Source organism: Rhodnius prolixus, unplaced genomic scaffold (assembly GCF_049639745.1).
Source record: "Rhodnius prolixus isolate KJV_2025 unplaced genomic scaffold, Rpr scaffold_7, whole genome shotgun sequence".
NCBI lineage: Eukaryota > Metazoa > Arthropoda > Insecta > Hemiptera > Reduviidae > Rhodnius > Rhodnius prolixus.
In genome coordinates this window covers 4,474,019-4,488,030 of record NW_027411582.1, presented here as the reverse complement: position 1 = coordinate 4,488,030, position 14,012 = coordinate 4,474,019, and the positions used below count along the sequence as shown (strand labels likewise).

Genomic DNA, 14,012 nt, shown 5'->3' with positions numbered 1-14,012 from the left:
CGTATTCGTATGAAATTTTGTTCTCATGTACACTTTGTTTTTCTCAATTATAAACTATAGTTATTTTGTGCACAGATCTATAAATGTAGAAGATACAAAGGGTTGAAAATTTTTTGGGTCATGAAATTCTGTAACATTATGGCCGTTCTATATCTCCCACTGTGAACCACGTATTCGTATGGAATTTTGTTCTCTTATACACTTTGTTTTTCTCAATTATAATCTATAGTTATTTTGTGCACAGATCTATAAATGTAGAAGATATAAAGGGTTGAAAATTTTTTGGGTCATGAATTTTGTAAAATTGTGGCCGTTCTATATCTCCCATTGTGAACCACGTATTCGTATGAAATTTTGTTCTCATGTACACTTTGTTTTTCTCAATTATAAACTATAGTTATTTTGTGCACAGATCTATAAATGTAGAAGATACAAAGGGTTGAAAATTTTTTCGGTCATGAAATTCTGTAACATTATGGCCGTTCTATATCTCCCACTGTGAACCACGTATTCGTATGGAATTTTGTTCTCTTATACACTTTGTTTTTCTCAATTATAAACTATAGTTATTTTGTGCACAGATCTATAAATGTAGAAGATATAAAGGGTTGAAAATTTTTTGGGTCATGAATTTTGTAAAATTGTGGCCGTTCTATATCTCCCACTGTGAACCACGTATTCGTATGAAATTTTGTTCTCATGTACACTTTGTTTTTCTCAATTATAAACTATAGTTATTTTATGCACAGGTCTATAAATTTAGAAGATATAAAGGGTTGAAAATTTTTTGGGTCATGAAATTCTGTAATATTATGGCCGTTCTATATCTCCCACTGTGAACCACGTATTCGTATGGAATTTTGTTCTCTTATACACTTTGTTTTTCTCAATTATAAACTATAGTTATTTTGTGCACAGATCTATAAATGTAGAAGATATAAAGGGTTGAAAATTTTTTGGGTCATGAAATTTTGTAAAATTGTGGCCGTTCTATATCTCTCACCGTGAACCACGTGTATTCGTATGAAATTTTGTTCTCTTATATACTTCGTTTTTCTCAATTATAAACTATAGTTATTTTGTGCACAGATCTATAAATGTGGAAGATATAAAGGGTTGAAAATTTTTTGGGTCATGAAATTCTTTAAAATTATGGCCGTTCTATATCTCCCACTGTGAACCACGTATTCGTATGAAATTTTGTTCTCTTGTACACTTTGTTTTTCTCAATTATAAACTATAGTTATTTTGTGCACAGATCTATAAATATAGAAGATACAAAGGGTTGAAAATTTTTTTGGGTCATGAAATTCTGTAAAATTATGGCCGTTCTATATCCCCCACTGTGAACCACGTATTCGTATGGAATTTTGTTCTCTTATACACTTTGTTTTTCTCAATTATAAACTATAGTTATTTTGTGCACAGATCTATAAATGTAGAAGATATAAAGGATTGAAAATTTTTTGGGTCATGAAATTTTGTAAAATTATGGCCGTTCTATATCTCCCACTGTGAACCACGTATTCGTATGAAATTTTGTTCTCATGTACACTTTGTTTTTCTCAATTATAAACTATAGTTATTTTGTGCACAGATCTATAAATGTAGAAGATACAAAGGGTTGAAAATTTTTTGGGTCATGAAATTCTGTAAAATTATGGCCGTTCTATATCTCCCACTGTGAACCACGTATTCGTATGGGATTTTGTTCTCTTATACACTTTGTTTTTCTCAATTATAAACTATAGTTATTTTGTGCACAGATCTATAAATGTAGAAGATATAAAGGATTGAAAATTTTTTGGGTCATGAAATTTTGTAAAATTATGGCCGTTCTATATCTCCCACTGTGAACCACGTATTCGTATGAAATTTTGTTCTCATGTACACTTTGTTTTTCTCAATTATAAACTATAGTTATTTTGTGCACAGGTCTATAAATGTGGAAGATATAAAGGGTTGAAAATTTTTTGGGTCATGAAATTCTGTAAAATTATGGCCGTTCTATATCTCCCACTGTGAACCACGTATTCGTATGAAATTTTGTTCTCATGTACACTTTGTTTTTCTCAATTATAAACTATAGTTATTTTGTGCACAGATCTATAAATGTAGAAGATACAGAGGGTTGAAAATTTTTTCGGTCATGAAATTCTGTAAAATTGTGACCGTTCTATATCTCCCACTGTAAACCACGTATTCGTATGAAATTTTGTTCTCATGTACACTTTGTTTTTCTCAATTATAAACTATAGTTATTTTGTGCACAGATCTATAAATGTAGAAGATACAAAGGGTTGAAAATTTTTTGGGTCATGAAATTCTGTAACATTATGGCCGTTCTATATCTCCCACTGTGAACCACGTATTCGTATGGAATTTTGTTCTCTTATACACTTTGTTTTTCTCAATTATAAACTATAGTTATTTTGTGCACAGATCTATAAATGTAGAAGATATAAAGGGTTGAAAATTTTTTGGGTCATGAATTTTGTAAAATTGTGGCCGTTCTATATCTCCCACTGTGAACCACGTATTCGTATGAAATTTTGTTCTCATGTTCACTTTGTTTTTCTCAATTATAAACTATAGTTATTTTATGCACAGGTCTATAAATTTAGAAGATATAAAGGGTTGAAAATTTTTTGGGTCATGAAATTCTGTAATATTATGGCCGTTCTATATCTCCCACTGTGAACCACGTATTCGTATGGAATTTTGTTCTCTTATACACTTTGTTTTTCTCAATTATAAACTATAGTTATTTTGTGCACAGATCTATAAATGTAGAAGATATAAAGGGTTGAAAATTTTTTGGGTCATGAAATTTTGTAAAATTGTGGCCGTTCTATATCTCCCACCGTGAACCACGTGTATTCGTATGAAATTTTGTTCTCTTATATACTTTGTTTTTCTCAATTATAAACTATAGTTATTTTGTGCACAGATCTATAAATGTGGATGATATAAAGGGTTGAAAATTTTTTGGGTCATGAAATTCTTTAAAATTATGGCCGTTCTATATCTCCCACTGTGAACCACGTATTCGTATGAAATTTTGTTCTCTTGTACACTTTGTTTTTCTCAATTATAAACTATAGTTATTTTGTGCACAGATCTATAAATGTAGAAGATACAAAGGGTTGAAAATTTTTTTGGGTCATGAAATTCTGTAAAATTATGGCCGTTCTATATCCCCCACTGTGAACCACGTATTCGTATGGAATTTTGTTCTCTTATACACTTTGTTTTTCTCAATTATAAACTATAGTTATTTTGTGCACAGATCTATAAATGTAGAAGATATAAAGGATTGAAAATTTTTTGGGTCATGAAATTTTGTAAAATTATGGCCGTTCTATATCTCCCACTGTGAACCACGTATTCGTATGAAATTTTGTTCTCATGTACACTTTGTTTTTCTCAATTATAAACTATAGTTATTTTGTGCACAGATCTATAAATGTAGAAGATACAAAGGGTTGAAAATTTTTTGGGTCATGAAATTCTGTAAAATTATGGCCGTTCTATATCTCCCACTGTGAACCACGTATTCGTATGGGATTTTGTTCTTTTATACACTTTGTTTTTCTCAATTATAAACTATAGTTATTTTGTGCACAGATCTATAAATGTAGAAGATATAAAGGATTGAAAATTTTTTGGGTCATGAAATTTTGTAAAATTGTGGCCGTTCTATATCTCCCACTGTGAACCACGTATTCGTATGAAATTTTGTTCTCTTGTACACTTTGTTTTTCTCAATTATAAACTATAGTTATTTTGTGCACAGATCTATAAATGTAGAAGATACAAAGGGTTGAAACTTTTGGGTCATGAAATTCTGTAAAATTATGGCCGTTCTATATCTCCCACTGTGAACCACGTATTCGTATGGAATTTTATTCTCTTATACACTTTGTTTTTCTCAATTATAAACTATAGTTATTTTGTGCACAGATCTATAAATGTAGAAGATATAAAGGGTTGAAAATTTTTTGGGTCATGAAATTTTGTAAAATTGTGGCCGTTCTATATCTCCCACCGTGAACCACGTGTATTCGTATGAAATTTTGTTCTCTTATTTACTTTGTTTTTCTCAATTATAAACTATAGTTATTTTGTGCACAGATCTATAAATATGGAAGATATAAAGGGTTGAAAATTTTTTGGGTCATGAAATTTTGTAAAATTGTGGCCGTTCTATATCTCCCACTGTGAACCACGTATTCGTATGAAATTTTGTTCTCATGTACACTTTGTTTTTCTCAATTATAAACTATAGTTATTTTATGCACAGATCTATAAATTTAGAAGATATAAAGGGTTGAAAATTTTTTGGGTCATGAAATTCTGTAAAATTATGGCCGTTCTATATCTCCCACTGTGAACCACGTATTCGTATGGAATTTTGTTCTCTTATACACTTTGTTTTTCTCAATTATAAACTATAGTTATTTTGTGCACAGATCTATAAAGGTAGAAGATATAAAGGGTTGAAAATTTTTTGGGTCATGAAATTCTGTAAAATTATGGCCGTTCTATATCTCCCACTGTGAACCACGTATTCGTATGGAATTTTGTTCTCTTATACACTTTGTTTTTCTGATTTATAAACTATAGTTATTTTGTGCACAGATCTATAAATGTAGAAGATATAAAGGATTGAAAATTTTTTGGGTCATGAAATTTTGTAAAATTGTGGCCGTTCTATATCTCCCACTGTGAACCACGTATTCGTATGAAATTTTGTTCTCATGTACACTTTGTTTTTCTCAATTATAAACTATAGTTATTTTGTGCACAGATCTATAAATGTGGAAGATATAAAGGGTTGAAAATTTTTTGGGTCATGAAATTCTGTAAAATTATGGCCGTTCTATATCTCCCACTGTGAACCACGTATTCGTATGGAATTTTGTTCTCTTATACACTTTGTTTTTCTCAATTATAAACTATAGTTATTTTGTGCACAGATCTATAAATGTAGAAGATATAAAGGATTGAAAATTTTTTGGGTCATGAAATTTTGTAAAATTGTGGCCGTTCTATATCTCCCACTGTGAACCACGTATTCGTATGAAATTTTGTTCTCATGTACACTTTGTTTTTCTCAATTATAAACTATAGTTATTTTGTGCACAGATCTATAAATGTGGAAGATATAAAGGGTTGAAAATTTTTTGGGTCATGAAATTCTGTAATATTATGGCCGTTCTATATCTCCCACTGTGAACCACGTATTCGTATGAAATTTTGTTCTCTTGTACACTTTGTTTTTCTCAATTATAAACTATAGTTATTTTGTGCACAGATCTATAAATGTAGAAGATACAAAGGGTTGAAACTATTGGGTCATGAAATTCTGTAAAATTATGGCCGTTCTATATCTCCCACTGTGAACCACGTATTCGTATGGAATTTTGTTCTCTTATACACTTTGTTTTTCTCAATTATAAACTATAGTTATTTTGTGCACAGATCTATAAATGTAGAAGATATAAAGGGTTGAAAATTTTTTGGGTCATGAAATCTTGTAAAATTGTGGCCGTTCTATATCTCCCACTGTTAACCACGTATTCGTATGACATTTTGTTCTCATGTACACTTTGTTTTTCTCAATTATAAACTATAGTTATTTTGTGCACAGATCTATAAATGTAGAAGATACAAAGGGTTGAAAATTTTTTGGGTCATGAAATTCTGTAAAATTGTGGCCGTTCTATATCTCCCACTGTGAACCACGTATTCGTATGAAATTTTGTTCTCATGTACACTTTGTTTTTCTCAATTATAAACTATAGTTATTTTGTGCACAGATCTATAAATGTAGAAGATACAAAGGGTTGAAAATTTTTTGGGTCATGAAATTCTGTAAAATTATGGCCGTTCTATATCTCCCACTGTGAACCACGTATTCGTATGGAATTTTGTTCTCTTATACACTTTGTTTTTCTCAATTATAAACTATAGTTATTTTGTGCACAGATCTATAAATGTAGAAGATATAAAGGATTGAAAATTTTTTGGGTCATGAAATTTTGTAAAATTGTGGCCGTTCTATATCTCCCACTGTGAACCACGTATTCGTATGAAATTTTGTTCTCATGTACACTTTGTTTTTCTCAATTATACACTATAGTTATTTTGTGCACAGATCTATAAATGTGGAAGATATAAAGGGTTGAAAATTTTTTGGGTCATGAAATTCTGTAATATTATGGCCGTTCTATATCTCCCACTGTGAACCACGTATTCGTATGAAATTTTGTTCTCTTGTACACTTTGTTTTTCTCAATTATAAACTATAGTTATTTTGTGCACAGATCTATAAATGTAGAAGATACAAAGGGTTGAAACTATTGGGTCATGAAATTCTGTAAAATTATGGCCGTTCTATATCTCCCACTGTGAACCACGTATTCGTATGGAATTTTGTTCTCTTATACACTTTGTTTTTCTCAATTATAAACTATAGTTATTTTGTGCACAGATCTATAAATGTAGAAGATATAAAGGGTTGAAAATTTGTTGGGTCATGAAATCTTGTAAAATTGTGGCCGTTCTATATCTCCCACTGTGAACCACGTATTCGTATGAAATTTTGTTCTCATGTACACTTTGTTTTTCTCAATTATAAACTATAGTTATTTTGTGCACAGATCTATAAATGTAGAAGATACAAAGGGTTGAAAATTTTTTGGGTCATGAAATTCTGTAAAATTATGGCCGTTCTATATCTCCCACTGTGAACCACGTATTCGTATGGAATTTTGTTCTCTTATACACTTTGTTTTTCTCAATTATAAACTATAGTTATTTTGTGCACAGATCTATAAATGTAGAAGATATAAAGGGTTGAAAATTTTTTGGGTCATGAAATTTTGTAAAATTGTGGCCGTTCTATATCTCCCACTGTGAACCACGTATTCGTATGAAATTTTGTTCTCATGTACACTTTGTTTTTCTCAATTATAAACTATAGTTATTTTATGCACAGATCTATAAATGTAGAAGATATAAAGGGTTGAAAATTTTTTGGGTCATGAAATTCTGTAAACTTATGGCCGTTCTATATCTCCCACTGTGAACCACGTATTCGTATGAAATTTTGTTCTCTTGTACACTTTGTTTTTCTCAATTATAAACTATAGTTATTTTATGCACAGATCTATAAATGTAGAAGATATAAAGGGTTGAAAATATTTTGGGTCATGAAATTCTGTAAAATTATGGCCGTTCTATATCTCCCACTGTGAACCACGTATTCGTATGGAATTTTGTTCTCTTATACACTTTGTTTTTCTCAATTATAAACTATAGTTATTTTGTGCACAGATCTATAAATGTAGAAGATATAAAGGGTTGAAAATTTTTTGGGTCATGAAATTTTGTAAAATTATGGCCGTTCTATATCTCCCACTGTGAACCACGTATTCGTATGGAATTTTGTTCTCTTATACACTTTGTTTTTCTCAATTATAAACTATAGTTATTTTGTGCACAGATCTATAAATGTAGAAGATACAAAGGGTTGAAAATTTTTTGGGTCATGAAATTCTGTAAAATTGTGGCCGTTCTATATCTCCCACTGTGAACCACGTATTCGTATGAAATTTTGTTCTCATGTACACTTTGTTTTTCTCAATTATAAACTATAGTTATTTTGTGCACAGATCTATAAATGTAGAAGATACAAAGGGTTGAAAATTTTTTGGGTCATGAAATTCTGTAAAATTATGGCCGTTCTATATCTCCCACTGTGAACCACGTATTCGTATGGAATTTTGTTCTCTTATACACTTTGTTTTTCTCAATTATAAACTATAGTTATTTTGTGCACAGATCTATAAATGTAGAAGATATAAAGGATTGAAAATTTTTTGGGTCATGAAATTTTGTAAAATTGTGGCCGTTCTATATCTCCCACTGTGAACCACGTATTCGTATGAAATTTTGTTCTCATGTACACTTTGTTTTTCTCAATTATAAACTATAGTTATTTTGTGCACAGATCTATAAATGTGGAAGATATAAAGGGTTGAAAATTTTTTGGGTCATGAAATTCTGTAATATTATGGCCGTTCTATATCTCCCACTGTGAACCACGTATTCGTATGAAATTTTGTTCTCTTGTACACTTTGTTTTTCTCAATTATAAACTATAGTTATTTTGTGCACAGATCTATAAATGTAGAAGATACAAAGGGTTGAAACTATTGGGTCATGAAATTCTGTAAAATTATGGCCGTTCTATATCTCCCACTGTGAACCACGTATTCGTATGGAATTTTGTTCTCTTATACACTTTGTTTTTCTCAATTATAAACTATAGTTATTTTGTGCACAGATCTATAAATGTAGAAGATATAAAGGGTTGAAAATTTGTTGGGTCATGAAATCTTGTAAAATTGTGGCCGTTCTATATCTCCCACTGTGAACCACGTATTCGTATGAAATTTTGTTCTCATGTACACTTTGTTTTTCTCAATTATAAACTATAGTTATTTTGTGCACAGATCTATAAATGTAGAAGATACAAAGGGTTGAAAATTTTTTGGGTCATGAAATTCTGTAAAATTATGGCCGTTCTATATCTCCCACTGTGAACCACGTATTCGTATGGAATTTTGTTCTCTTATACACTTTGTTTTTCTCAATTATAAACTATAGTTATTTTGTGCACAGATCTATAAATGTAGAAGATATAAAGGGTTGAAAATTTTTTGGGTCATGAAATTTTGTAAAATTGTGGCCGTTCTATATCTCCCACTGTGAACCACGTATTCGTATGAAATTTTGTTCTCATGTACACTTTGTTTTTCTCAATTATAAACTATAGTTATTTTATGCACAGATCTATAAATGTAGAAGATATAAAGGGTTGAAAATTTTTTGGGTCATGAAATTCTGTAAACTTATGGCCGTTCTATATCTCCCACTGTGAACCACGTATTCGTATGAAATTTTGTTCTCTTGTACACTTTGTTTTTCTCAATTATAAACTATAGTTATTTTATGCACAGATCTATAAATGTAGAAGATATAAAGGGTTGAAAATATTTTGGGTCATGAAATTCTGTAAAATTATGGCCGTTCTATATCTCCCACTGTGAACCACGTATTCGTATGGAATTTTGTTCTCTTATACACTTTGTTTTTCTCAATTATAAACTATAGTTATTTTGTGCACAGATCTATAAATGTAGAAGATATAAAGGGTTGAAAATTTTTTGGGTCATGAAATTTTGTAAAATTATGGCCGTTCTATATCTCCCACTGTGAACCACGTATTCGTATGGAATTTTGTTCTCTTATACACTTTGTTTTTCTCAATTATAAACTATAGTTATTTTGTGCACAGATCTATAAATGTAGAAGATACAAAGGGTTGAAAATTTTTTGGGTCATGAAATTCTGTAAAATTATGGCCGTTCTATATCTCCCACTGTGAACCACGTATTCGTATGGAATTTTGTTCTCTTATACACTTTGTTTTTCTCAATTATAAACTATAGTTATTTTGTGCACAGATCTATACATGTAGAAGATATAAAGGATTGAAAATTTTTTGGGACATGAAATTTTGTAAAATTGTGGCCGTTCTATATCTCCCACTGTGAACCACGTATTCGTATGAAATTTTGTTCTCATGTACACTTTGAATAGAATTTACCCTTTAGATTTTTTGATATGGAGTAACTTTCTTCCCATTTTTTATGACTTATTTTCTTGTAATAGCTTTTTATGGGGCGCTAATGGCCATATGTCGATGCGCCCGCAAAAAAAAAAAAAAGAAAAAATAGCTTTTTATGTCTGAGGGAGTTAGTGAGTTAATGGTAGGCTCCCGCAATCGAGTGGCTTCTTTCGCCGCAGCGTCAGCCTTCTCATTGCCGGCCAGCCCGTAATGGCCTCTCACCCATATCAGATATACTGACTTACCATTCCTAATCAGTTGGTTCAGCAGGTTTAAGGAATCTACAACCAGGGGAGAGGGATCTCTACCGGGGTTTTTTAATTTTTGGAGCACACCTTTGCTGTCACGAGAAAATTAGTAAAAATTTACAATGGTTGATGTTATTATTTATGACTTGATGTTACTTAAACTATTTTGTAATTATTTTCTCAACATTCTCATTTAGAAAGTGGTCTTGTTGTAAATAAAAGAATATTTTAAAATTAAAAAGGCTATGGATTTACCTCTTAAACGAAAACACCCCTGTAAAAATATTTTTAGATGTGCCCTTCCCTGCTCGTGTTGTAAAAATACTCGGAAGATTCTTAAAGAAGTGGTTAGTTCTTTTCCTTCTTACGGTAAGATGTTTCCACTTAGAAAGACTTACAAGATGATTCTCCATGTTTGAAGAAATGTCAATTTAAGTTTCATGTTTTATACTTTTCAATAGCATTTTATATGTAACTTTCGATTAAAAACTTTATTATTATACTAATTGTGCCAAATTGTGTTATTTTGTACAGAAATCAAAAGAAAACAAACGAAAACTAAACATGAATGGGAACACATTGCCGAAGCTGCGTCCCGTAGCCGCGTGTGTTAAGTAACACCTGTTTTAATTATTAGTGAGGTATATTTGTAAAGTGGTAGGAACTACGACCGAGGTAGGTAAGTTAAAAAGTAAATGGAGGAAAGCAAAACCAATGTAGTTTATGATTTTTTAAAAAGTTTTAATCAACTTCTTACAATACGAAATAAAAAGGCTTAAAACAATTTTTTTCCTTTATTTTGATTGTGTTTAGCTTATTAACGGTTATTGGTTACCTTAAAGGGTGTGTTTTAGCGTTATAACTAGTAAATAAATCATGAGACTGAAGCAAAGATGTACTTGAACAAAGATAGAAGATTGGATAAGATTTTCTACAAGTGCTGGACATCAAGTTAACGCCACCACCCTACAGGGTCTTTTGTGGCATCCATTGGCTATCCTCTGCCAAGAGTCACATGATCCATTTGTTTCTTGACGAAGTAAGTTAGGACAAATTAGCTGTTGTTAATTAAACTACAAAAATTCTGGCAGTTCTTGCGCTCAGACTAGACAAACGTTATTTTAGGCTGCTTATTTTCGCATCTCGAACATTCCCATGACTTTCTGTTTAACTATACATTACCCTGAAATGACCTAAGATGAATTTTTTTCTAAAAAAAAAAGATGCAAATAAAAGTTATAGATTTATGTGATTGAAATTCATGCGGAAATCGTCGAGTTTCATTTTCGAAAAAGTCCTAGAAAGTGGCATAATCCATATAGAAAAGAACAACTCCCAGTTGCGAACTTATCTTCAAACTCAACATTTTAATCAACAAGTGCAAGGCCTGTACATTATATTGAAATGTTATTTTAAAGGGCATCTCTTACTCTATTAACTTACTCCTGTAAAGTGTGAACAGATCCCGTTCCTTCGATTTATTATTTTTTCTAAAATTAAATTCATATTCTACTATGAAATCTAATTTTACGCAGGTTGGAGGTTGCAGACAAAGAAATAATAGAAGAATATTAACAACAGCAATGAAATTCTATGTTGGGTCTCTATAGTAATACAGATTACTGAGGTGAAATTCAGCGAAGGTATTAGTCAATATATTTTAGATCCATTCCAAAAACATGTTGTGAAAGATTAAACATCTTTCTAGATACTTCAGGAACAATAATCGAGACTATATGAAAGTGTTATGCAAAACACCGTAATACGTACCATAAATATACCCAAGCGGGAGTACCTTTCCCATTTTTGGAATTCCCTTTTCGGATCATGCATCCCGTTTAGTAATAAAAATAACAATTAACAAACAGCACTTTATTGTAACAAAAGTAAACAAGTTACAAAAAATACGTACAATGTCAGTCCCTTCGTCAATTTAGTATGATGTAGGTTAATTCAAGTGAAAGGTAGGTTATACTTTAGAACGCTATCGCCTACCGCATTCTGTAGGACGTTTTTGAAAGTTCTGTAGTAGCTCGGATTAGAATGTTTTTAAAGAGTAACATTTTAAGGATAATACATTTAATAATCTTGAAACATTTTCAAAATATCGGGTGTATTTATATATATTTTTTAACTGAATACAATTTTTTATTTACTCAACCAGTAATAAAAAAAAACTGTTAATACTGTGATTTTTATTCACTGCCACAACACCTCAACACTCAATTCCAGATGGCATTGGCTCTAGTTCATTTAAATTAAAGTGCTGGGCTTTAGGTTTTTGTAATATAAAGTTTGGGAATGATTAAATGTAAGGGCTCGACTAAAGTTTACTTGTAAGAAGAGCAATAAGAATGAGAAATTATTATAACAGGCAAGTTGAAGTTATAGATTGTTGTAAACTACTTTTTAGCTGGCTTATTGAACTTCAAGGTTGATTTCATTCCATAGGGATGAAGATATTTCTTATTTCCAGGACAATAATGTTATACATATAGAGATAGATAAATCGAAGATTTGGTAACATCTTTTAAAAATAACTAATTAATAAATATATAAATGCAATAATAAATGTGTAAATTCAGTTCTTCATACAATTTACTTTATAAAAGCGTAGGTCCGTTTAGTTTTGAATATTCTTATTAAAATTTTACTATCATATTAACAAGATTAGGGTTGCATCATAAAATCAGATTTGCCTCCAAGCAGTATTGTCGATTATTTTATCATAGAATATATATTTTGGAGGGCTGGGTGTGAAATGAAAAATATGCCTACTTTTGTCATGGTAACCAGAGTCATCATCAAGTATGAGGGGCATTAATCTGCATAGGTGATGGTGGTTTTTGTGTCTAATTTTATTCTCATAAGTTTTATTCAGAATTGGATTTCTTAAAAAAGTTTTCTTCATAATTATAAATGTGATTTTCGCATGACTTTTCGCTGAATGCAATATCTCTACAAACTTGTAACTCTAAATGCAACTTAGAAATTTGGGAAGATGTAACTATTTTTCAGATATTATTCACACAAATCTAATTTATTTATTGATTTAAGTTCTGACTTCCGAGACTTCATCATTTGGCGTTTGTTTTTCTGTTCTAACTGAGCTGAATAGGTCAACAGGTTATTGATGTATCGATGAACAAAATGCAAAAAATGGTACTGGATTTGATGATTTTTGATTAATTATATTCTTATGGTAGGTGAATTCCTTTCATAATGCCGATTCTGTTTTGAGGCCCACTTTTTTGCAATTAATTAGAGATTTCTGCATCAATTTTTAAAATAATTCATGGTATATCTTTCGAAAGGTGTTTGTTTATGTAGATGTTTTTCATGAATAGTGCACGTTTTAAACTTATATAATATTTTTGAGAAAAATGAAGTCGAAAGTTTTTTGGAAAAAATTAGAAACTTGCTATTTCTTATGTTTGGGCCACAAAGTGAAATACTTGATATTATTATTTTGGAATATAAATTAGCTTATTTAAAAGGCAATTTAACCTTCTTTCTAATGAGCTTATTGAAATTGTTGTAGCTTTAATAGTTTGAGAAATATAGACAACTGTTTGCTAAAAAGTGGGTAATACCTTGAAAAAACATAAAATTAAAAATATCTATAAAACGGAGCCGAATCGAGCCATAGTTTATATGGATTTTTTTTTTTTGTTGTAAATGATGCCCAGAATCGCCTCCCGAAGTAACGGTAGTCTTAATGCTGAACACCCTGTATATTCCCGGGCTCCAAAATCCTGTCGACGGCCATGAATGTACCTAATTTTTTTTAGGGTGTCCTTTTTGTAGAACTTTACAAGAATTGGCAACCCTAGATGTAACCCACACTATTGTAATGGAAATGGATGTGAAGAAAAGCAGTCTACACAGTGATATGGCAATCATAGCGTTTACGAGTCCTACAGATGAAGAGTTTTAGTTATTTTGTTTAACAAAATTGCTTAGTGAATGCACAGGGGAACGGCAAAGCTCCACAGTTAATATTTGGCGTTGATAGATGAGAGAAGTGTTTTTTTTTTGGCTCCTAAATTAAATATCAAATTTGA

At 30.9% G+C, this 14,012-nt stretch overlaps 2 protein-coding genes across 6 annotated transcripts in view; both read left to right on the top strand.

Annotated features, from left to right (window-relative positions):
• LOC141446767 (uncharacterized) overlaps positions 1-10,732 on the top strand; it is a 34,468-nt gene extending 23,736 nt beyond the window's left edge. For all 5 annotated transcript variants that reach the window (XM_074113503.1, XM_074113501.1, XM_074113505.1 and 2 more), the window contains exon 17: positions 10,483-10,732. In XM_074113503.1, the coding sequence (XP_073969604.1) occupies positions 10,483-10,566 (84 nt within the window). In that variant the 3' untranslated portion in view covers positions 10,567-10,732. The remainder of the gene's footprint in view (positions 1-10,482) is intronic.
• An 85-nt stretch (positions 10,733-10,817) lies between these two features.
• Positions 10,818-14,012, top strand: part of sog (chordin short gastrulation) — a 139,370-nt gene continuing 136,175 nt past the window's right edge. The window contains exons 1-2 of the mRNA XM_074113509.1: positions 10,818-10,987; positions 11,484-11,591. The gene's annotated coding sequence lies outside the window, so the exon portion shown is untranslated. The remainder of the gene's footprint in view (positions 10,988-11,483; positions 11,592-14,012) is intronic.